This window comes from Jaculus jaculus, chromosome 18 (assembly GCF_020740685.1).
Source record: "Jaculus jaculus isolate mJacJac1 chromosome 18, mJacJac1.mat.Y.cur, whole genome shotgun sequence".
Lineage (NCBI taxonomy): Eukaryota > Metazoa > Chordata > Mammalia > Rodentia > Dipodidae > Jaculus > Jaculus jaculus.
The window spans coordinates 44,355,185-44,380,838 of NC_059119.1; the positions used below are offsets into that span (position 1 = coordinate 44,355,185).

General features: G+C 43.4%; 1 protein-coding gene across 2 annotated transcripts in view; it reads left to right on the top strand.

The window, feature by feature from the left end:
• Positions 1–25,654, top strand: part of Fshr (follicle stimulating hormone receptor) — a 220,758-nt gene that overhangs the window by 177,563 nt on the left and 17,541 nt on the right. The window contains exons 5-8 of one of the 2 annotated variants that reach the window (XM_004660152.2): positions 2,249–2,320; positions 2,735–2,812; positions 19,511–19,579; positions 19,689–19,763. In XM_004660152.2, the coding sequence (XP_004660209.2) occupies positions 2,249–2,320; positions 2,735–2,812; positions 19,511–19,579; positions 19,689–19,763 (294 nt within the window). The remainder of the gene's footprint in view (positions 1–2,248; positions 2,321–2,734; positions 2,813–19,510; positions 19,580–19,688; positions 19,764–25,654) is intronic. The other variant, XM_004660153.2, reaches the window with a different exon arrangement.

Genomic DNA, 25,654 nt, shown 5'->3' on the forward strand with positions numbered 1-25,654 from the left:
ACAGAGAGCCATAGGTGGGATTTACTGACTCTCCAGATACAAAGCAGAGGAAAAAAAAAAAATCAGTACAATCCACTCAGGAGTCATAAACTCAAGTAGACCGGTGGCCCTTCACAGTGAGGAGTGCGTCAGTAAGGGTGCCTGTGGGGACAAACCACCAAGACCACATGTGGCTCAGGTAAGTCAGACACCAGAAACAGAGGGAGCAGAGGGACGTTGGAATGATTTAGGGGCACTCTAAAGAACAGTGTCTGATGGTTTCCATGTCCCAATGAATGCCCATCACCATTGTAGCAGTAGCTTCCTAGACTCCGCACAGCTTCATGTAGGTGCACCAGGACCTGGCCTTTCCTTCCTACTCCTCACTCCTACTCCAGAACTTCTTCTGCACCACGGTACGAAATAGCTATCAAGGGGCTGGAGAGGTGGCTTAGCGGTTAAGGCGCTTGTCTGCGAAGCCTAAGGACCCTGGTTCGACTCTTTAGTCACACTTAAGCCAGATGCACAAGGTGGAGTGTGCATCTGGAGTTTATTTGCAGTGGCTAGAGGCCCTGGCATGCCCATTCTCTCTCTCTCTCTCTCTCTCTCTCTCTCTCTCTCTCTCTCTCTCTCCCTCCCTCCCTCCCTCTCAAATAAATAAAGTAAAAAATAAATCTTAAAAAAATTATAATAAAAGAAATCTCTATCCAAATCTCACTAGGATCCTGGGGAGTTGGCTCAGTGGGCAAACTGGTTGCTGCCAATCGTGAAGAGCTGACTTCAGATTCCCAAAACCCATGTAGAGGCCAAGCATGACTGCACATTCCTGAAATCCAAGCAATGGGGTGACACTCAGGAGGCACCCTTGGGTTTACTAACTAGCTAGTCCAGCCAAATTTGGAATCTCTATATTCAGCAGTAGACCCTGACTCAAAAGTTAAGGTAAAAAGAAACTGAGGAAGAGACACAGGGTCAATGTCTGACCTCAACATATATGCATTCACACACATACAAACATGCATAACTCTCTCTCTCTCTCTCTCTCACACACACACACACAGAGAGAGAGAGAGAGAGAGAGAGAGAGTGTTCACTGGGTATCCATAAATGTCCAAGCCAATAGTGAAGCATTAAAAATATGGTGTCACATTTGACCATCAGGAAACCATTAAATCTATGGTTAAATCTTCTCTCACGATACTCCTCCACTCATATCAATAGCTCTGATGTATGTTCTGGAAATCTCCTAAATCAAGTCCTTGAGATTAAGGAGCAGTCACCAGTAAGAGCAGTCAATTCAATTATTCATCCTGGTATTGATTAGCTTTCTCTTTCCTTATTTCACACTTCCTGTCTTGGGCACTCTGAACTCACGGTACACTTAATATTGCTACAGGAATCCATCTCACGTCCTCGGGTTTTGTTTCTGAGAAAGCCAAACCTTGGGAAGGACCCAGGGTAGGTCTTGAGTCATCAGGCTTCAGAATTTATAGATAATCTCTTAGGATGGTGATAGCAGGGTAAAAAAAAAAAAGAAAAAGAAACTGTCTCTTCCCAACTTTAGCCACTTTCCATGAAGGACCATGAATGATTGCCTTTTCTCAGGTCACTCCTATATTCTGAAGTCAAAGAACATGTAATCTCATGCTAGAATCCCAACAGATTCATTTGCACATGAGAAGAAGTCATTCTCCAAGAAGTCATTTGTGGGGCTGGAGGGATGGCTTGGTGGTTAAGGCATTTGCCTGCAAAGCCACAGGATCAAGGTTTGATTCCCCAGGACCCACATTGGCCAGATGCACAAGGGGGCACACGTGTCTGGAGTTTGTTTGCTGTGGCTGGAGGCCCTGGCACACCCATTCTCTCTCTCTCTCTCTCCCTCTTTCTCTGTCAAATAAATAAAATATTTTAAAATAAGTAATCTGTGGCTGGAAACAGGGAATAGCTTATAATAATTGTGTCACATGCATGGAAGTTACATATAAATCATATTCACTTATCAATCTTTTAAAAACCTTATGTGTGTATGAGCAGAATACCCTCCCTTCCCTTATGCCTGAACGTGTAAGATTCTTTGCTTACTAGCTTAATAGCTTAGCAGATCTTGGGTAGAATCCGAAAAATAGAGAACATCTGCATCATTCAGAATATTATGGTCTTTTCCAAGAAGGTTTTCATATTGTTCAAAGTGGGTGTTTTGTATTTGAAAAAGCTGTTTAAATGGCAACTTCAGTTTTCCTCACTTTCACTGTTGTCCTTCTCTCTGTAGGTTAATATCCAACACAGGTATTAAGCACTTGCCAGCTGTTCACAAGATTCAGTCTCTCCAAAAGGTTTTACTGTAAGTTTTCAGTCGAGCAGATGCTCACCGCCTTGCCCTCTCCACAACAAATGCCTGACATAATTCACTTGCAAAGAGAAAAGGGCTATCTGGGCTCATAGTTTCAGGGGTTCCAGTTCAGGATTGGTTTGCCTTTCTTGCTCTGGTCTCTTAGTGACACATCTTGATGGGGGGGACATGGGCACCTCATAGTCAAAGAAAAAGAGAGAGCAAGAAAAGAAACTGGGGTTCCACCATCCCCTTGGCTCAAAGACCCACACCCGCACTATGTTACGCCTCTTTAAGCTTTCATTACCCTCTCTAGCTTTAACACTTGGGTGCGCTCAAGATGCACACGTAGACCACATGGTGCCAAGTAAACTAGAAGTGGGAAGGTGGCTTATGAATATCTAATGTGCCTGTACTTTCTTCTAGAGACATTCAAGACAACATAAACATCCATACGATAGAAAAAAATTCTTTCTTGGGGCTGAGTGCTGAAAGCGTGATTCTGTAAGTAAGTGTGTGTGGGGGGGGGGGGAATCTAGTGGAGTAACATTGGATTTTTCACTGAATTATCTTCCTCATAATCAGATAACGCCTTTCTAATTTGAGGAACACTGGCTCTTCAGCACTTAAATCACTCTCTGTGTTTTGCTCTCATTTTTACATCTCAATCACAACATGGAGTCATGTTAATGATTTATGATTCTATAGTATGATTCAAGTATGTAAAATTGCTCTTTGAATGATGGTCTCCTGCAATGCAGCATCTGTTCCAATGGACAGAAAAACTCGTGAGCATCAATAAAACTAGTTATTGCCTGGCTTCGCTTTTTCTGTTGCCCAGAGGGAAAAAGACCAAGGAGGCAGCAAACTAGGGAAAGTAGGTTGTTTTTTTGTTTTGCCTCATAGGCCCACAAGGCAGCTCCACTCAGGACCATGCAGAGGTAAGACCACTTCTCATCCTGATGCAATCATGGTGCTCTCTAATGTGTTTGAGTTACTCCCTCTGACTTCTGGGCAAGTTTTTAAATGTACTCTATATCATTAGCCTTCTAGTTTTTCATGCCAGTAGCCACCATGGCAGTTTACTTACTCCCCAGGAAGGCCAAGAAAGAGGCATTGTGGGCTGCCTGAGCATCCTCAAGGTCCATGGGGGTTACACACATACCTTTGGAGAACCAGGAGTGTCCACCGTCTCTGTAAGAAACATACTCCATCTTCATCTTTCCACTTTACAAATGGTTGTGGGGTCTTGGGGTTTTGCTTTGTAGCATGACTTGTCAGTTTTTTTTTAAATTTTCTTTGTTTATTTTTATTTATTTATTTGAGAGCAACAGACAGAGAAAGAGGCAGAGAGAGAATGGGCATGCCAGGGCCTCCAGCTGCTGCAAACGAACTCCAGACACATGTGCCCCCTTGTGCATCTGGCTAACGTGGGTCCTGGGGAATCGAGCCTCAAACCAAGGTCTTTAGGCTTCACAGGCAAGCACTTCACCGCTAAGCCATCTCTCCAGCCCTCACAGTTTTTATTTTTTTTAAGTAAGCTTTAGTGTGTTCATTGTCCATAAAGCTACAAAAGATGGGTAGATTCTGGCTGTCACTTACTCCTGTTTGCAGACACTGTGTTATCCCCCAGAATTTAGGATCACACTTTTCAAGAGAGGATCATTTTCCCCTCAAGAGTCAACACTTCTCAGACAGGTTTCAAAAGGATACATTCACCCTCGTGAGGACAGCGTCTGTTTTCTTACCCTGTCCGTTTTGTAATCCACAGATAACAGAATCAGGAGATTCAGACTCAACACAGCTTAAGTGCCTCGCTGTTCTTAGTTTGGATGCTTTAATACGGGGCTACTCTCTCCCAAGAGGGACATGCCAGTGCACTCAGGGGTAGAGCAAAGCAGTACTGATGATTGAAGAGGTTTTCTTTCATATTAGATTTTAATTTTATGAAAAAAATTAGTTGTCTTAACTGACACTTTTAATACTTGAGCATAATGCAGCCTGAACATAGTTCCCTTCCCATACCTTCTCTTGTTCTCCTTCTTCCTCCTCCCTTCCACTGAAATCCCTCTTATTTGTATATATTTTATTTATTGATTGATTGATTGATTTATGATAGAGTGAGATAGAAAGAGAGAGAGAGAGAATGGGTATACAAGGGTCTCCAACCACTGCAAACAAACTCCAGACACATGCTCCATCTAGCTTTACAGGAGTACTGGGGAATCAAACTCGGGTCATCACGCTCTGCAGACAAGCTCCTTAACCGCTGAGCCATCTCTCCAGCCCAAACTCTCTCCATTTTCCAATGAGTCACTCTTCTATTTTGATAACATTTTTTTTTTCTTTAAAGCTCTGCCTCCATCATCCATGTGAAAATGTTGGTGAGCTCTCTTATTGTGGAGGCTTGTTGAGGTAAAGCAACAGCTTTATGAAGTAACAGACCCAAAGCTGGAGGAGAGTATCCCAAACTAGTCTTCTCTATTCCGTGGCTCCCATATCCTTTCTTTCCCCCTTCTTCCACAATATTCCCGGAGCCTTGAAGGTCATGGCAAAGAAGTCTCATGTAACACTGAGCACCCCGCCTTTACTTACTATCAGAGCTCTGATGAGTTTTGAGTTTCTCCAGCTCTCACTGTCATCCAAAAAAAATAGAAGCTTCTCTGACCAAAGGTGAGAGCAGCATGAATCCATGACATAAAGAAAGTGTGGATCATAGCTGGCAATTTGACGGTCATAACACATCCTTTCAATCAATCACGAGTGGATTCCTCTTCCCCCTCCCCAGTGACCTTCTCAGACAAAGATGTAAGACTAGGTTTTCAGCACCTGGGATGAAAACTCCTTCCCATTGGAGCAGACCTCAAATCCAATCAGAAAGTAGTTGATTTCTCTCATAACAGCCATGCTCCTGTAGTACCAAAGGGCCTATCTTGCCTGGCTAGTTGACTGCATAGTCCACAGGGTAGATCCACAGTTGGGTAAGACTGTTGACTTTTCTCCCCCAACAGGATGTGAAGCACTTTCCAGCATGTGGGAGCTAACTAGGAGGGAGGAAGCTTCCAGCCTCATTCCAGCCTGAGTCTTCAGGGTGATGAGATTCACTTTTTGGCATCTTGAGCAATAGGGTCTTACTACCTAGTTCTGGTGTGCAACCAAGAGCCTTACAAATAATTTGGATTGTTTAGAAGACGTCAGGGACCTCTATGACCAAAACCTCACGGGGAGATATCCCACCTCTAGCAACTAGGGTTTTCCTGTAACAAGCTACGGCTTCTGAGAGCAGCATTATCCACCCCACAGAAAGTTCCCATCTAAACTAGAGCGCTCATATTTTGTCTTTAATCATAATTTAATTAGTTAACAAATAAGTAGGTTTCTCTATGACCTTTTCTTTTCATTTTTAACATTCTATTTATTTACTAGAGAGAAAGAATGGGCTTGTCAGGTCTTTTACCACCTCAATCAAATTCCAGATGCATGTACCACTTTGTGCATCTGGCTAGGTGCAGGTACTGAGACATGGAACCTGGGCCATCAGGCTTTGTAAGCAAACACCTTGAACTGCTGAGCAGTCTATGCAGCCCCCTCCACGGCTTTTTCACAAGTCTTTACTTTTGGTTAGCCTTTTCCCCACCCCCTCCTCTCCTCCTTCCTCCCCCCTCCCTCTTTAGCCTTTCAGCCTCCCTGTTACATATGTAGTGTCTGCCTCCCCTCAAAGCCACCCACCCCTCCTTTCTGCTCACAGTCCCCTTCTTGCTTCCTGGCCCCTGCCTACTCTTACTCCAACTTAGGAGCAAATCTAAAAGATTTATAGTTGGGATCTGCATATGAGATTATGAAGATCTGTCTTTCTGAGCCTGAGTTATCTCACTCAAATTAATATTTTTCTGCAAATTTTGTCATTTTATTTTATTTTATGGGTGAATAAAATCTATTGTCTCTGAGTGTGTAAATGTATATATGTATACCTATACACACACACACACACACACACACACACACACACACACATATATATATCACAATTCTGATATCCATTCGCTAGTTGATGGGCATCAAGGATGTTCTGTTGTGCATAGAACAACAATAAACATGGATGAGCAAATACCACCACAGTAAAGTATAGCGTCCTCAGTGTATTTGCCAAAGGAGTGGTATAGCAGTTAGCTGTCTTGTCTGGAACAAAACAGCTGACCACAAGCAGCTTATGGGAAGAAAGGGTTTACTCCAGCTTGCAGTTTCAAGGGGAAGCTCCTTTGCGGCAGGGAATGCTGGGCAGAGGCAGGAAGCTAGCAAGCTAGCGCACACCTGAATGGGAAGAGTGCTGACACTGAGCTTGGAGCTGGCCTAGTAAACCTCAGGGTCCTCCCACGGGGATGCACCTCCTGCAGCAAGGCTCTGCCTCCCAAAGGCTCTACCAGCGGGGCGTTGAGTGTGAGCCTTAATCCCAGACACATCAACCTATGGAGGATGGCTTGTGAAACCACACACTGATTTCCATAGAGGGCTGTACCCGTTTACATTACAACCAACAGGGAATAATGGTTTCTCTTTCCCTACAAGCTTGCCATCATTTGTTGTCATTTGATTATTTTTTCCTCTCAAGGTAGGGTCTCTCTCAAGCCCAGGCTGACCTGAAACTCACTGTGTAGTCTCAGGGTGACCTTGAACTCATGGCGATCCTCCTACCTCTGCCTCAGGAATGCTGGGATTAAAGGCGTGCACCACAATGCCTGCCTTCATTTGATTTTATTTGATTTTTTAAGATAGCCATTCTTACTACATTGAGATGGAATCTCAAAGACATTTTAGTTTACATTTTCTTGATGGCTAAAGATGTTGAACATCTTGATGTCTAGATGTTTACTGTGTGTCTTCCTTTGAGAACCCTCTATTCAGTTCTCTGCCCATTTGTTTGAATGGATAGTTTGCTTTCTTTTTGTTTAGATTTTTTTAAATTGTCATTTATTTATTTATTTAAGAGAGAGAAAGAGGCACATAGAAAGAAAGAGGAGAGAGAGAATGGGAGCACCAGAGCCTTCAGCCACTGCAGACGAGCACCAGACGCATGCGCCACCTTGTGCATCTGGCTTACATGGGTCCTAGGGAATCAAACCAGGGTCCTTTGCTTTGCAGGCAAGTGTAACCACCTAGCCATCTCTCCAGCCCTTTTTGTTTAGTTTTTTGAGGTTTTGTATACTCTAGCTATTATTCCTCTGCCAGATATATAGTTGGGATTTCTTTCCCATTCTCTAGGTTGTTTCTTGATCCAGATGATATTTTCCTTGGCTCTACTATAGTTTTGTAGTTTCACAAGTCCCCATATATTGATTGCTTGCCTCATTTCTTGGGTAACCAGGGCTCTGTCCAGAAAGTCCTTCTCTATGCTTTTATGGAGAAGTATCTTCCTACTTTTTCCCCTAGCTATTTCAGAGGTTCAGGTCTTGCATTGAGGCTCTTATTCCTTTTGGAGTAGTTTGTTTATTTATTTTGATTTTTAATTATTTATTTATTTATGGTTTTTCGAGATAGGTTCTCACTCTAGCCCAGGCTGACCTGGAATTCACTATGTAGTCTCAGGGTGACCTTGAACTCACGGCGATCTTCCTACCTCTGCCTCCCGAGTGCTGGGATTAAAGGCGTGAGCCACCATGCCCAGCTTGAAGTTGGTTTTTCTGAAGCTTGAAAAATAAAGATCCAGTTTCATCCTTCTACATGCAGATGTCCAATTTTCCCAGCATCTTTGTAAAAAGTCAAGCGGGTGTATTCGCATGGACTTAACACCTGGGTCTTCTGTTCTACCCTGCCTCACTCTGCCATTCCAGAGACAAAGGAGCCGGGCTTGGTCACAGACTCCTCCAGTTAGCAGAGGCAGACTTCCAGGCCCAGGATAGAGGGTCCCAGCACACCTCTACCTTAGACACCAGAGGACCCCACAGAGCCTCCATAGCTAGGACTCCCCATCAAGTGGTTGCCAGCCTGTGGATGGGAAGTGTGGGTGGCGGGGACTGTTAATGTCTTCTCACCAAGCTTGAGAAGCCAACTTGACTTCGGGGTGGTTCAAGGGTGGGGGACCAGCTCCCCACAGTCCTGTCTAGGTCAGGTTTGACCACATCTTTTTTTGTTTGTTTTGTTTTCTTATAGCCTAATGCTTGCTCTGGTAAAGATGTTTACACTCCTGGGCAGGGCCTCTTGTGAGCTGGACGTGGGGGCATGGAAGGGCGTGCGTGCATGTGTTCACGGTAATTGAATTTTGATTGAGATTGCATTGAATCTGAATATTGCTTTTGGTAAGAAACCTACTTCACGCTATTAGTTATGCCAGTCCAAAAGCAATGGGAGATCTTTCCAGCTGATATCTCAGTCAGTTTGTTTCATCAGTGTTTTAGTTTTTTGTTGTTGTTGTTGTTGTTGTTCATTTATTTATTTATTTATTTGAGAGTGATAGCGAGAGAAAGAGGCAGATAGAGAGAGAGAATGGTCACGCCAGGGGCTCCAGCCATTGCAAACGAATTCCAGATGCATGCGCCCCTTGTGCATCTGGCAAACGTGGGACCTGGAGAATCGAGCCTTGAACCGGGGTCCTTAGGCTTCACAGGCAAGTGCTTAACCACTAAGCCATCTCTCTCCAGCCCAGTGTTTTAGTTTTTGTTGTACAGCTTCCTAGGTGTATGATTTTTTTGTGGGTATTTTGAGTGGATTGTTTCCTGATTCCCTTTCCAGTACTTTTATCATTAATACGTAGAGCATTACCTCTTTTTGTGTGTTCATTTCCTGTGCCGCCACTTTTCCAAAAGTGCTTATCAGCTCTAAGAGTTTTCTGGGGGAATCTTTAGGGTTTTACATATAGAATCACATCATCTGCAAAAAAAAAAAAAAAAAAAAAAAAATGAGGGGGAGGTGGCTTGTCTTCTTCCTTTCAATTTTATATCCCTTTTATTTCATTCTCTTGTCCTGTCTTGTCTCAAGCTAAGATGATAAGCAACATATGAAGCAGAACTGTCTTGTTCCAGAGCTTAGTGGGAGTGCTTTGAGTTTTTCTCCATTTAGCATAATATTGGTTATAGGTTTGTCATATCTAGCCTTTATTATTTGAAGTATGTTACCCTTATCTCTAGACTCTAGTGGTTTTAACATGAAGGGATGTTGAATTTTATCAAAGGCTTTTTCTGCATCAATTGAGATTACCTTGTGCTTTATGTCCCTGAATCTATTTATGTGACACATTTTACTTACTGATTTGCATATGCTGAACCATCCCTGCATCTCTTGAATAAAGCTGACTTGATCAAGGTGAATGATTTTTTTAAGTTATTTATTTATTTATTTATTTATCTATTGGGAGAGAGAGAGAATAAACATGAATGGGCACACGAGAAAATGAACTCCAGATGTATGCACTACCTTGAACACCTAGCTTGAGAAGGGTACTGGGGAATCAAACCCAGGCTAGCAGGTTTTGCAAGCAAAGACCTTTAACCATCACCCCAGTCTTGTGAATGATCTTTCTGATGTGTTCCTGAATTTTATTTGCAAGTATTTTACTGAAAAATTCCCTGTAAATGTGCATCACAGATGTTGGCCTGTAGCTTGGTATTTTGGCTATGTCTCTGTCTGGTTTTGGTATTAGTGTAAAGACTGGCTTCATGGGCAATGTTAGGAAGGATTACACCCTTTGAAATTTTATTGAAGATTTTGAGGAATAGTGGTTTCAAATATATGAAGGTATGATGGTATGATAGGATTCAGTAGTGAACCCATATGGACCTGGATTTGTTTTGGAGGGAGGGGGGAGATATTTTTTTTCTCTGCTTTAATCTCCCTGTTTATGAGAAATCTGCTTAATTTTTTTTATTTCACCTCAGTTTAGCTTTAATATGTCATATCATCTAGATAGTCACCCATTTCTTTTATATATTCCAATTAGGTGGAATTTAGGTTTCTGAAATAAATATGTCCTTAATGTTCTCTTGATTTCATTAGTTCCTGCAGAAATATCTCCTTTTCATTTCTAATCTTATTGATTAGGGCATTTTTCTTTTTTAAAGATTTATTTTTATTCATTTATTTGAGACAGAAAGAGGGAAAGAGAGAGAGACAGACCGAGAGAATGGGCATGCCAGGGCCTCCAACCGCTGCAAATGAACTCCAGACGCGTGTGCCACCATGGGCATCTGGCTTACGTGGGACCTGGAAACTTGAACCTGGGTCCTTAGGCTTTGCAGGCAAGTGCCTTAACCACAAAGCCATCTTTTCAGCCCAATTAGGGTATTTTTCTTTTGGTTAATTTGTCAATCTTACTTATCATTTCAAAAAAAAACTCTTTATGACTTTTTTATTGTTGTGTTTTTCATTTCTATTTCATTGCTTTTTTTTGACCCTGATTTTATTATTTTTTTTCATCTAGTACTTTTGGATTCGGTTAGTTCTTATTTTTACAAGGCCTTTGCGTATATCATTAAGTTATCTGGTTGATACATCTCTGTTTTTGTAGTGTAGTAAGTTAGAGCTATAAATTTCCCTCTTAGGACTGTTTCTGTTGTGTGCTCTTTACTTGTTTTCATTCAGTTCTAGCAACTTCTTTATTTCTTGGTTTATTTAATGAACTATTAATTATTCAGTAGTGTTTTTTAATTATCTATGAGAGTGTATATTTTCTGTAGCTTCTTATTAATTTCTGGCATTATTGCATTATGGTTGAATTAAATAAATGGAGCTATTTCAAATCTCCTAACTTTGTTGAGGCTTGCTTTGGGACCAATTTGGTAATACATTTTTAGAAAAAGTTCCATAGGCTTCTGAGAAGAATGTGTATTCCCAAAGATGGTATGGGGGGAACAAAGCCAGATCTAAATTCACCAATGTCAGACCTGCTGATGCTTGGAGGGAACAGGGAGAAAATGTAGACCCTCAGTAATGACCAACCCATAGAAGTGTTGGGGGACAGAGACAGCCCTGAAACCGTTTTCTCCCATCCAAGTACTAATCAAGCCTGACCTTTCTTAGCTTCTGAGATCAGACAAGATGAGGCATGCTCAGAGTAATATGGCCGTAGATCCTGGAAATGTTTTCTATGCCAGGACGTCTTCCCAAATTCTGAGGCCTTATTTGAAATATATAATGCATTATACAATTAAATATATTTATGTTTTAAATAGTATCATAGACAGTTTATCAGGCCCATTGTTACCAACTCAGGAAAATAAGCAGTAAAAGCTCCTATCTGAGCTGATTTCTGAGCGCTTTCTCCCTCTCTCTTTCTCTCTCTCTCTCTTTTCAGTTTTCCAAGGTACGATATTGCTCTAGTTCACATGGACCTGGAAGTCATGTCATTTCCAAATGGCCTTGAACACCTACTAATCCTACATCTGCCTCCCAAGTGCTAGATTAAAGGCATGCACCATTGCACGGGGCCCTGGGCCCTTTCATTTTTGTTATTTAGTAGAAATTTGTGTGGATACATAATATGCTGGCACCATCACTTTCCTCTTCCCTGCCCCCACTCCACAGAAGGCCCTCCCTAATTGGATTGCTGGTATTCACCTTGGAGATGTGGGTTATGAGTTGTGAGAGAAGCAGTCTGTCATGGTGGGGACGGCTGTGTCTCTGGATATTCCCTCCCACGCTGTGGCTCTTGCATTTTTTTCCACCACATCCCCTGAGCCATGGTGGGTGTGTTTAAGTCTACTTTAGTGCTGAGCTCTCAGCAGCTTCTGGATTTCTGCTTTGGTGCGTTTTGAGTCTCCTCAGTGTCTGTCTCCGTCAACCTGGTGCAGGTTGTCAGGCTTGCCATGGAAGCAGTGCTCTTGCTCATCTCTCCAGCTCCTCTGTGGTTTCACCTGGGCCCTGGCTGCTGTGGTAGGGGTGGTTCATCTGCTGACAGATATCTATTTTTGGTCTTGTTGGTAGATTTTGGTTGTCCTTGGTTTTCACCGCTTGCTGAAAAAATAAGAACAGACTCTTCAATGGAGAGATCAGGGTACACTAAAGGGGATAAGCATTGTTAATCTAGAGAGATATTGATGGGTGTAGCCCCTCGTTGTGACAGACTAATGGGAGTATCTTACTGGAGCCCATGATGTTGCTCTCTGTAGGATTCTGACTTAGCCAATCAGAGAGCCACTGGTTACCCACCTAGGCTGCCAGTAATTCTGACATGTTGTCAGGAAGGTTGTTTTCATATAACAGTGTCCCCTACTTGCTCAAAATGTGGTTGGACTCCCCCCCCCCACACACACACACCTCCCAATAGCTCATGTAATGCTTTCCAGCATTTTCTTTATGGGCAAACCATCTGGGAACTGACTTCCTTCCAGATTCATCCAGGTCTCTCCATGTTCTGTGGCAGCAGCGTGTGGTGTCTCAGCAATAGGGTCTTACCTTTTTTTTTTCTAATTTTTTTTTTTGTTCATTTATTTATTTATTTGAGAGTGACAGAGAGAGAGAGAGAGAAAGAGACAGAGAGAGAGGGGGATTGAGAATGGGCACGCCAGGGCTTCCAGCCACTGCAAACGAACTCCAGATGCGTGCGCCCCCTTGTGCATCTGGCTAACGTGGGTCCTGGGGAACCAAGCCTCGAACCGGGGTCCTTTGGCTTCACAGGCAAGCGCTTAACTGCTAAGCCATCTCTCCAGCCCGGGTCTTACCTTTTACCTCAGGCAGGTAATCAGCTACTTTGACGGAAGGCTGTCTTGTTTTGGGGACCTCGTAGGACACTCAGATCAACAGCTCAACATGGGTGGCAACCAATTTCAGGTACTGGGAGTTAAAAGTCAGAGCCAAATGTCTTAGGGTTAGGCTTCACCCAATCCTCTCCATGGTCCTGTTTATGGTACATTTGTTAGTACAAAAGCTTTTTAGCTTCATGAGATCCCACAGGTTGAGTGATTGTTTACTTTTCCTGACTCCTATAGCATCCACACTTCACACTGTTTTTTCATTCAGTAGTTTGTTTGAGAGTTTCAGGTCTTATGTTGAGGTCCACAACCCGTTTGGAGTTGTATTTGTGTGTGTGTGTGTGTGTGTGTGTGCATGATGAGAGAGAGGAGTGAGTCTATTTTCATTTTTCTACATGTCATTATCCAATTTGCCCAGCACCACTTATTGAAGAGGTTGTCTTTCCTCCAATATACACCTCTGGAGCCTTTGTCAAAGATCAAGTAGCTATGGTGCTGTGAACCAAGGGCTGGATCTCCAACTCTCTCCATTGGACTATATGACTGTTTGTATGATAGTACCGGACTATCGCTTTGTACCATATCTTAGATCAGGTATGGTGATACCTCCAGAGGTGTTTCTTTTGCTGGGGACACTTTTGGATATCTGGGGCCTTCTGTCACTGCATATGAATTTTGAAATTAATTAATTTTTCTACCTCTGTGAATAATGATGCTGGGAATTTTATTGTTGTTGAGTTGAATGTGCACATTGATTTTGGTAGAATTTTCATCTTCACAATATTAATTAATTAATATTAATCCAAAAGCAGAGAAGGTCCTCCATCTTCTCATATCCTGGATTTCTTTCTTGAGTGTGTTTATGGTTTCCTTATATATAAGTCTTTCACTTCATTGGTTAGTGTTATGCCAAGATATTTGATTTTTTTTGTGGCTATTAAAAATGGGACAGCCTCGCTGACTTCTTTCTGATTATATTTGTTATTTGTGTATAGGAAGACTACTGATTTTTGTGTATTGATTTTATACTCTGCCACTTTGCAGAAGGAATTTATCACCATTACAAGTTTGATGATAGTCTTTCAGGATCATGTCATCTGCTCCTCTTGAGATTGGTTGTTTTACTCATGTGTGGAGCATTGAAGTATTCTCTGTAGCTTGACTTGTGTACTATAATCACAGAGCTGGCTTTTATCATGGAAGGTTATTAGGGATATTTTCACTGGGTACAGTGGTTTGTGTTGGAAGCCATAGCTTTTTAGACTTTGAAGTGCTCCATTCCAAACCCTTCATGCTTTCAGGGTTTCCATTGAAAAATCTGAGATAATTCTGAGGGGGTGTCTTTGCATATTATGAGTTGTTTCTTGCTGCTTTTAGTACTCTTTCCTTGTGTTCACTGTTTAAAGTTTTAGCTATGATGTGCCTTAGAGAGTTTCTTCTTTGCTCCAGTCTGTTTGGTGTCCTGTGAGCTTCTTGTACCCAGATGGGTCTCTTTTTAGAGAGTGGGAAAGTTTTATTCAATAATTTTGTTGAGTATATTCTCCATTCCTTTGGTCAGAATTTCTTCCCCTTCTGGTATACCCATGGTCCAGATGTTTGGTCATTTTAGGGTATCCCACAATTCCTTCATTATGCTATTCCCATGACTTTTTAAACTTATCAAAGTTTGTGGGCTCCAGAGCCATTTCTTCTGCCTTGTCTTCCAGATCTGAGGTTCTGTCTTCCACATGATTAACTCTGCTACTGAGGTTTCTAGGGAGGATTTTATAAGCTGTATTTGCTTTGTGTTTTCTGCTACATTTTCCTGTACTGTTTCCATCACTTCATGGACTTCCAATTTCATGCTGTGGTTTAATTTTTGTGATTCTTCTTGGAATTTATTCTTGCATTTAATCATGTCTTCATTAAGCCTAATCAGCTGGTTATTGACATCCTTTATTTTGAGGTCTCTCTGCTTTTCTTCAATTAAGTTAAGCCTGGTGACAGAGACTGTGTACCATAAAACATGATTCTACTCAATTTCATTTATGTGATTGTTATTTTTTTTTTTTTTTTTGATGATTTGCCTCCAGTTCAGCCATTTGCTTGTACAGGGTAAATAAGCGCATTGTGCTTTCATTTTGGGATTCAGTTTCTGTTGTCTCTTGATGTTTTCATTGGAGATTTCCATTGTGGGACTAGGCAACCTTGCTGGAGAACTCTTCATTTGCCACCTTGAATTTTTTTTTTTAATTGCATTTAGGTCTATCCATCTTGGTGTAGCCATCTGTTTTATTAAGGACGAAGCAAGTAACTGTCACTGTAAGATCTTCAGTGAGTGTTCTATTTTGGGTTTAAACCTGATTGGAATGGGATGACCATTGTATCCACAGAGGGAACTATGGAAGTTGCAAGGGGCCCTGCAGCTCTGGGCTGGTGGCTGACAAGAGAGTTGTGATTGGAGATCTGGAATCTCTTCAGAGACCTGCCTTGCTTGCAGGTCCTTGGGGCTGTCGTATTTGGCATTGCTCCCCTACTGTAAGCCACTAACAGGTTATAGAGGACTCGACGGCACTCCCTGGCACGTGGTTGCCACATATTCCTGTGCTTCCCATCTGGGCCAGAAGCAATGTCCCAAGGTGGGGAGGACCCAGTAAGTGGATGCCAGTAGTGTAGGGGGATCAGGGCAGGGAAGAAGGTGTGGATCTCTGGGTTCTACTGACCAAGCTGGAGCTCCAGTCAGCACAGCTAGCAGCTGAAGGGCTTACCCATCAACAAGGCTTGGCACGATCAGACAAGGTGGTCTAGTCCCAAAAGATCTAAGGCCAGAGGTACAGGGTGGGGAGGGGGACCAGCTGGGGTGCAGGCAGCAAGGAGTGGTCACACGGTCCCCAAACATGCCGCACCCATCACCCACCCCGAGCACACAGGCCCCAAACAGGCCAGTGCCATGAATGGACAGGCCCCAAACAAGACACACTCCTCACCAGCCTGGAGTGCACAGGCTCCAAACACACTGACACCCCATCTGAGTCCTTTCCTGCCAGACTTTGGCACAGCAAGTGCACCTGATGCATCTAGAAATCACCACCAGAAGAGTGGCCTGACTGAGAAGACATAAAATGAGGCTACATGGGTGACAGCTGTTGGTGCACTCTAGCCTCAAGAGAGACTTGTTTCATGTGTGTTTTGTCCCTTGCTTGACCAGCTCTCATCTAGCTTTCCTGATCCCTGAGGTTTTCATTTTAATATTTTATTTATTCATTTAAGAGAGAGAGGGAGAAAATGGATGTACCAGGGCCTCTAGCCACTGCAAACAAACTCCACACACATGCACCACTTTGTACATCTGGTTTACGTGGGTACTGGGGAATCAAACCTGGGTCCTTAGGCTACACAGGCAAGCACCTTAAGCATTAAGCCATCTCTCCAGCCTGGCCCTTTGATTTTTAATGGTCTAAATCCCTGCCTTGCACTCCTAAGGTGAGAAATTTCTGTTGAGTGTGCACCTTGTCTCGTTCCAGGGATAGGAAATCCCTGACGGGTGGTGGATGGGGTGGCACACACCTTTAATCCCAGCACTGGGGAGGCAGAGGTAGGAGGATCACCGTGAGTTCAAGGCCACCCTGAGACTCCATAGTGAATTCCAGGTCAGCCTGGGCTACAGTGAGGCCCTACCTCAAAAAACCATGAAAGAAAGAAAGAAAGAAAGGAAGGAAGGAAGGAAGGAAGGAAGGAAGGAAGGAAGGAAGGAAGGGAGAGAGGGAGGGAGAAAAGGAGGGAGGGAGGGAGGGAGGAAAGAAGAAAAAAAGAAAAGAAAAGAAAATCCCTGATAGGACTGTGTGCAAGTTATATCATCATTATCACCATCAGGTTTTAAAGAAGGCACTCCTGGGCTAGAAATAGATGGCTAAGTGGTTAATGCACTTGCCTGTGAAGCCTAAGGACCCCAGTTCAAGGCTGGATCCCCCAGGACCCACATTAGCCAGATGCACAAGAGGGCGTACGCATGTGGAGTTCCTTTGCAGTGACTAGAGGCCCTGGCGCACCCATTATCTCTCTCTCTCTCTCTCTCTCTCTCTTTGTCTGCCTCTTTCTCTCTCTGTCACTCTCAAATAAATAAATAAAAATGAACAAAAGAAAATTTAAAGAAGACACTCCCTCATCTTAAGAGACTTAAGAATTAGGCCTGAGAACACAGATATGTAAACTCAGCTGTTTGGGAGGTTGAGGTAGGAGGTTCACATATTCAAAGCCTACCTGGTCTAGAGCAAGTTTAAGGCCATTCTGGAAAACTTGGTGAAACCTTCCTTAAAAATAAATTAAAAAAATGTATTTTCACTAAGGGCTGTGTCTCAGAGGTACAATGCATGCCTAGCATGAACCGTAACAGGAAAAAAAAAGTAGAGGGAGAAAGACTATGAGTGTACATAATAAATGTTGGCCTCTCTTTCTCTCTCTTTTTGTAGTTTTAGAGTCTAGTTCAAACTTAAGGGTAGGAGTTTTGACGCGTGTGTGTGTGTGTATGTGTGTGTGTGTGTGTGTGTGTATGTGGTGATCTATTGTTGACATAACAAATGCCATCTCCCCATGTGTGACACATGATGGCCCCTGTTGATTGAGAAAAACCATAGAAACGTAGCATTACTACTCAAATATAGTAAATCTTTTAGTCTATGTGTTATTGAATCATAGTAATATCTATTCTGCAGGACAATTTGTGCAGGAAACATAGGGTGTTAGTCTGTAGACATAGGTAGAGTCCTGTGGATCCACACACTTCTTGAGGTATACAAAGGGTCCTCCAACTATAGTGCACAGTTTGGTGACAAGAAACACTATGGGCTGGAGAGATGGCTTAGTGGTCAAGCGCTTGCCTGTAAAGCCTAAGGACCCCGGTTCGAGGCTCGATTCCCCAGGACCCACGTTAGCTGGATGCACAAGGGGACACATGTGTCTGGAGTTCATTTGCAGTGGCTGGAGGGCTTGGTGCACCCATTCTCTCTCTTGCTCCCTGCCTCTTTCCCCCTGTCTCTTTCTCTCTGTTGCTCTCAAATAAATAAATAAAAATAAACAAATATATATATATATATATATATATATATATATATATATATAGAAACACTAACACTGGACCTAAGTTAAAGAAAATGTTACTCCTGCCCACCCCTATGAAGAACTCTATACTCTTCATTTGCCCTATATTACAAAAGAAAAACACAGCTGAGTTCAATTACTATATATATTTTTTTAATTTGTACAATAAAACTCATGAATTGTTTAGAATAAATCTATATAATGTGTATCGCATCTTTAATCTTGCCTCTTGGCCTATAAAGCCTGAAATTTATACCCTGGCCCTTTATTGCAAAATTCTGTTGACATCGTATAAATGCCACATCCTAAGAGACACATGTCCCACAGGAATGGGTCACCACCCTGGAAAAGGTTGTCAATTCTAGAGTCTAAGTGTCGAGGAGAACTTTGTCATGTTATTTGGGGGGAGTACAAGATGGGGTACACATCCGCTCCTTTGGCATCAGAACCCACCGTTTGGTGGCTAATGTTTGAAAAGGTTCAATTGATCTCAAGATGTTTTGGCTAGCTGGTTTTCTTGAAGGGGGAAGACGTACAGCTGTTCCCCTGGGACTTTAAGTGTTTTCTAGCTACCTTGCTAACCAGGAAATAGTTGGGTGAGTCCTGAAGGCCCGGTGGCTTTTCGGGGTCAGCTTTCTGAGCAGTGCTACTAGTAAACCAGCGAGCTCTCGGAGGACAGACCCTGGCAGCACACATGGCCAGGTGACGAGGGTCTCTAGAACTGACCTCTCCTGACTTTGGGCAGCTGCTTTTGTTTGCAGATTCACTGCCAAGCAGAACAAAGCAGAGGTGTTGCCCTCCACCCCCTCCTATGCCCACACCCAGCTCAGCCCACAGTCCTATAATTGATTTCTCTTCCTTTCTCCCTTAACCCAGAGGCACCTCCACAAACCTCCAATCAGCAGGGCCCCGTGGGTCACAGGAGATGTTCAGGTTGCCTGACAACTTAATTAGATCACTTTTTGATGACAGCCAGGTCTGCTGCTGTGGGTGAACATCTTAAGGTCTTAGAGGAAGGTGGCATCAACTGTTCTTTCTCTGTCTTAGAAATGCCCGTTCAATAATTGCACTCCAGAGCGGCAATGAAGGATCTTGGCTCCTCCCGTGGCCCTTTTTCCTATGCATAGGTGATGCGTGCAAAGACCTTTTGGTTACAGGATCAAAAAGTACCTTTATAAAATTAAATCCCATGTATTCTTTTCCTCCCGTGAAGCTCCTTAATTCCGTTGCTAATGCATGCACATAATGCAAGCTTCGACACTTTACAAGAGGTTACGCAGTGATAAACCAGCCTCAATCTCCCCTCCCAACCCCGGGCTTTAAGGGTGGTGTTTGATTTCTGCCACTAACCTGTGCTGTCTGACCTTGTCCCCGTGCTTCCAGTCATGACACTCACGTACTGTTTGCATCTGACATGATGAGGTTTTTAATGGGCCTTTTATTTCAGATGGCTGAGTAAGAATGGGATTCAAGAAATACACAGCCATGCATTCAACGGAACCCAACTAGACGATCTGTAAGTGGCCCTGGTCTTTTATCCAGACCATTTGGGGGAACGGCTCTCCCAGCAGTGATATTTATGTGTATCTCTGTCTCACTTCTTCTTTCTCTTACTCCATTCCTAGGAATCTAAGTGATAACACTAATTTGGAAGAATTGCCTAATGATGTTTTCCAAGGAGCCTCTGGGCCAGTCATTTTGTGAGTAACTTTCCCCATTCTCATGCAAAAGAGTGCCGTTTGGGTTAGCTAGAAGGCCAGTTCTTTCCAGATCAAAGAAGCTCCCTACATAGGGTAGGCAAGGAAAGCCAATTTTTGTTTATGATATCTTGCAAAGACCCATGAGGCCAATTTAAGGTTTATCCACAGTATGATGTCTTTCAATAAAAGGGCAACATTAACAACGTGTAACGAACACTTATCAATTGCCAGGCAGCATTCAAGGAAGTTAACAGGAGCTTTCTCACTTAATCCCCATGAAGATACTTTGTGTGGGAGCTATTATTGTCATTTTAGAGAAGGGAAAAACTGGAGTCCCTGGTGGGGTCCTCAGACTCACTGAAGGTCAGGCAAGCTTTATTGAAGGGATTTGAAGCCACGCTTGTCTGACTTGTGGTAAAGAACAACCACTCTGCTGTGAGCCTTTTTCTTGATACAGAAAGCTTAATTCTCCTTCCTCACCTCCAACCTCTTCAAAAGACCTATAGCCACATATCCCAACCAGTGAGACCTCATCCACGTCATCTCTGGATCCTCTTTCCTGGTGCATTCAGTGCAGCCCACCCTACATCATAACCTCCAAGAGTGACATGCCCTTTCTTTTCTCATTCATGCTTCCCTTTCTTGGAGGACCTACTAAGCCCCACTTCCTCGTCAAGTCTATCAGAAGACCTCAGCCATCAGTGACTTACTTTTCCTCCACTGGGGCCAAGGACTGTATCCCAATTACCAAATGGAATTTAATTTTTTTAAAAAAAAAAAGGTGATCCATGGGCACTAAGAAGGACCCACTAAAGTTATGGAGGAATATACTTCAGGAAAGAGACAGGCACCCCAAAGGAAACAATGGGGGTGCCAGAAGGATGCATGAGCAGAGACATATACCTGTAATACACCTGTAACTTTACTAGGTGACTTTAGGCAGCCTGCTTAAATCCCATTCGGACATTTGGTAGTCATGCTTATTATTGTCTCTTATTTGTCAATCACCATGAGCATTGTCACCATGTTGGTTTGTATCAGGTGTCCCCCATAAACTCACGATCACACTGTTGCTTCGTATCAGGTGTCCCCCCACCCCATAAAGTCACACTCACTGTGTTGGTTTGTATCAGACGTCCCCCCATAAACTCATGTGTTCTGAATTCTTAGTTCCCAGCTCATGGCAATTTGGGAGACGGAGCTTTGCTGGAGGCACTGTGTGGACCTTGAGGTCTATCACCCCTCAGTCTTCCAGGGTTACTTGGCTCCTTCTCATGCTGTGGTGTTGTGCCTGCTGTGGAAGTCATGATCTCTAGCCTCTGCTCCTAACATCCTATCCCCTGCCATCACGGAGCTTCCCTTTGAGTCTGTAAGCCAAAAATGACCCCTTTCCTCTGCTTCTGGCTGGGTGTTTTCTCCCAGTAATGAGAAAGGAACTGCAACGGTTACCTAACAACCTCCCCTTCTATCAACATCACCTTCATTTTTTGTTTGTCTTCTTTTTTTCTGTTTGTGCTAGAATCTATGCATCTATAGAACTATATACCTTATATAGTAGAACAGTCAGTCCACAAATGTATGTTATTAATGACAATGATATTAATGCTGTGCTTCATAATGAGGCTCTGCCCTTTGAAGAAAGGAATGTATGTTATAAGAATCACTTATCACCCTGACTGACCAAGTTCAAATATGATTTCAGAGCGTCTTGCCAGACAGAGTCAGGCAAATATGCAAAAGAGAAGTAATGAAAGCAAAGATGGCAGAGGAGACTCCTCCTTCTAAAACCAGTTCCTCTTCCCTCTCTGAGCCTCAGATTCATCAGATAGAATGGAAAATGCAGTAGTATCTACTTCCTGTAACTGTCTGAAGCCTAAAAGCATATATATATATATATATATATATATATATATATATATATACACACACACACATATATGACTATATGTATTTTGCTATGTATTTGGATCTTTCACTCATTGGATTTTAGTGAAGTACCAGCCTTGTGCCAGGTGTGAGCTACAAGAAAGCAAAGGAAGTTTTCCTCCCAGACAACTTAAACTCATATGGTTGGGGGAGTCAAATAGTCATTATGCAAATTTCTTATATCATATTAGAATACGCTCTTTGAAATATAAAGTGGAGAATAATGGAATTCCTGGCAGATGGTGTAAGTGTTCAAGTTTAGAGTATTTAGAACTTATAGTACTTAATGTTTCCTCTTTAAGAACAGCACTTGTGGGGGGGGGGGCTGGAGAGATGGCTTAGCAATTAAGATGCTTGCCTGCAAAGCCAAAGTACCCAGGTTCAATTCCCCAGGACCCATGGAAGCCAGATGCACAAGGTGGTACATACATCTGGAGTTCAGTTCGTTTGCAGTGACTAGAGGCCCTGATGGGCCCATTCTCTTTCTTTTCCTCCCTCTCCCTCTTTTTCTCTCTCTCTGTCCATCTCTGCCTCATTCTGTCGGTCAAAAGAAAGAGAGAAAGAAAGAAAGGGGGAAGGAAGGAAGGAAGGAAGGAAGGAAGGAAGGAAGGAAGGAAGGAAGGAAGGAAGGAAGGAAGGAAGGAAAAGGGAAGGAAGGAAGGAAGGAAGGAAAAGGGAAGGAAGGAAGGAAGGAAGGAAGGAAGGAAGGAAGGAAGGAAGGAAGGAAGGAAGGAAGGAAGAAAAAGGGAAGGAAGGAAGGAAGGAAGGAAGGAAGGAAGGAAGGAAGGAAGGAAGGAAGGAAGGAAGGAAGGAGGGAAGGAAGGAAGGAAGGAAAGACCAGTACTTGGGACACAAGCAGACATTAACAGTGTACTTGTGATGCACTTGGAAGAGGTAGCACTTCGGCCATTGCACTTAGCAAAAACTCCTTAGTTTCCAGTGTGCCTACATGAGCCCCGCTATCAGCTCATGGCAGAATTTGTTAGTGGTGGGACACACGTTCATGTGTGATCTATGACAGACACAATGTTGAGTCTATTGTACCTTAGCCCACTGTGTGCTCTTGAAGAGGTTTACACTGGGCATGATCCAGAACTCATTCATTATCCAACTGAGGAACCCAGGGTCAACTGAGAGATGAGACCCGGTGAAGATAACACTATATCTGTAAACAGCAGAGTTTGGTCCAAACGTGAGCTCTTCTACCTGTTTATTCCTGGTGCCACCATATTGTGTGGAAATGCATCTAATCAAAAACTTATTCATGGGCTGGAGAGATGGCTTAGTGGTTAAGCGCTTGCCTGTGAAGCCTAAGGACCCCGGTTCGAGGCTCGGTTCCCCAGGACCCACGTTAGCCAGATGCACAAGGGGGCGCACGCGTCTGGAGTTCGTTTGCAGAGGCTGGAAGCCCTGGCGTGCCCATTCTCTCTCTCTCCCTCTATCTGTCTTTCTCTCTGTGTCTATCGCTCTCAAATAAAAAAAAAAACAAAACCTTATTCATGCCAGGCATGGTGGTGCACACCTTTAATCCTAGCACTGGGGAGGCAGAGGTGGGTGGATCACCATGAGTTCGAGGCCACCCTGAGACTCCATAGTGAATTCCAGGTCAGCTTTGACTAGAGCAAGATCCTACCTCAAAAAAAAAAAAAAAAAAAAAAAAAAAAAAAAAACTTATTCCTAATGCCCTCAGGAACAGAGTGGAAACTAAATAGAGGGGGACATAACCACATGTAGCAGCCTTTCAGGTTGAGAACACAAGTCAGGAATAACCTGAAACCCACACAGAACATCTCCTGTGGCTGTGAAACAGGATCCAGGGTAGGCATTGCCCAGTGTATCACTTCAGAGTGTTCAACAGAGAACATAAACTGCCAATCCTCCCCCAGCCCCTGCCACACACACACACCCAGCCCTGTTGCTAATGCAGGCGGAGGGAGGGCAGTCACCAGCACAAGTGATTCTGCTGCACCTTCTCCTTACTGGCTCCTTCTGTCACTCCCTTGACCAAAGAACATCCACGGTTGAACCAAGGAAATACATCTTGTAGAATAATCAGTGGAATTCAGAAGCACTTCTCAGGGCTGGAGAGATGGCTTAGTGATTAAGCGCTTGCCTGTGAAGCCTAAGGACCCCAGTTCTAGGCTCCATTCCCCAGGACCCACATAAGCCAGATGCACAAGGGGTGCATGCATCTGAAGGTCATTTGCAGTGGCTGGTGGCCCTGATGCACCCATTCTCTCTCTCTTTCTCTCTCTCTTTCTCTCTTTTTTTCTCTTTCTGTCTGTTGCTCTCAAATAAATAAACAAAAAAAGAAGCACTTCTTTTGGGGTTGAAGAGATGGCTCAATGGATTAAGTTCTGGTTGTGCAGGCATAAGGACCTGCATTCAGATCCTCAGAATCCATATATAACCCAGGCACAGTGGTCACACAACCATATTCCCAGAACTAAGGAAGCATGGACAGGAAGAACCCTGGGAACTGCTGATTAGCCAGACTAACGGAATCTTTGAACTCTGGATTCCATGAGATGCTTTGCCTCAAAACACAAGGTAGAGCCAGGTGTGGTGGTACATGCTTTTAACCCCAGTACTCAGGAGGCAAAGGTAGGACGATCACTGTGGAGGATTAATATGAGTTCAAGGCCAGCCTGGGACTACAGAGTGCATTCCAGATCAGCCTGGACTAGAACGAGACCCTACCTCAAAACAAATCCCCTGCCAAACATCTCAACCTGTGGCTCTTACAATCTTTCTGAATGCTGCCCTCACAATTCATTAACCATAACCCCATGGGGAATACCTGCAACCCCACTGAGGAGGTTCCCCAATGGAGTGGTGGCGGGGATGAGGGAAAAGAGGGTACTAATACATGATGTATCCATATAAAATATGTTGTTAATAAGAAGAAAAAAGAAAGAATACATAAGGTAGAGAGAGCAATTGAGAAACACACCTGTCTCTACATGCACACACATATGCACACACACACCTGCATTCACATAAGCACCCACACACTTGTGAACATCACACACACACACACACATACACACACCACTTCTGTTGACATTGAAAGAACAGAGAAAAGCCAGGCATGGTGGCACACGCCTTTAATTCCAGCACTCAGGAGGCAGAGGTAGGAGGATCGCTGAGAGTTTGAGGCCACCCTGAGAATACATAGTGAATTCCAGGCCAGCCTGAAGCAAAGTGAGACCCTACCTCAAAAAAAAAAAAAATGAAGAAGAAGAAGGAGAAGAAGAAGGAGGGAAAAGAAAAGAAAAGAAAAGAAGAGAAGAGAAGAGAAGAGAAGAGAAGAGAAGAGAAGAGAAGAGAAGAGAAAAGAAGAGAAAAGAAAAGAAAGAAAGAAAGAAAGAAAGAAAGAAAGAAAGAAAGAAAGAAAGAAAGAAAGAAAGAAAGAAAGAACGCACAAACGCACAGAGAAGTGGTGGTTGGTACACCCTCATAGTCCTAGTACTAAGGAGACAGAGGCAAGAAAGATTGCCATGAGTTTGAAGCCAATCTGGGCCACCTTGGGATATACAGAGTGAGACTTTGGCCCAACAAGCCAAAAAGAGACAATCAAAAAAAAAAAAAAAAGCCATGTAACAAAGGCATCATAATCCCCAATTTTTTTCATGTCAGTGTTTGGGGATATATTCACAAGATCCTGCTGAGATCCAGCCTGCCCTTATCAGTTTCCTATTAGGGGACTCTGGGACAAGTTTATCATTGTCACTTGCACTCCTTCCTTCTGGGGCCATCAGGTTGTTGCAAATGGGCTTCCCACCTCTGCCTGCTGACCCGGGCTGCAGGCAGGGGAACAGCCTATCTTACCTCTCACGTCTTCTATATTATACACACTAACCTTATGGCCTGCGGGCTGCTTCCGTAGGGGCGTGAAGGACCCGCCACCTCAGGGGCCAGGTGAACAGAAGCAGTAGTGTTCAGACTTCCCAGCGCACGGCAGG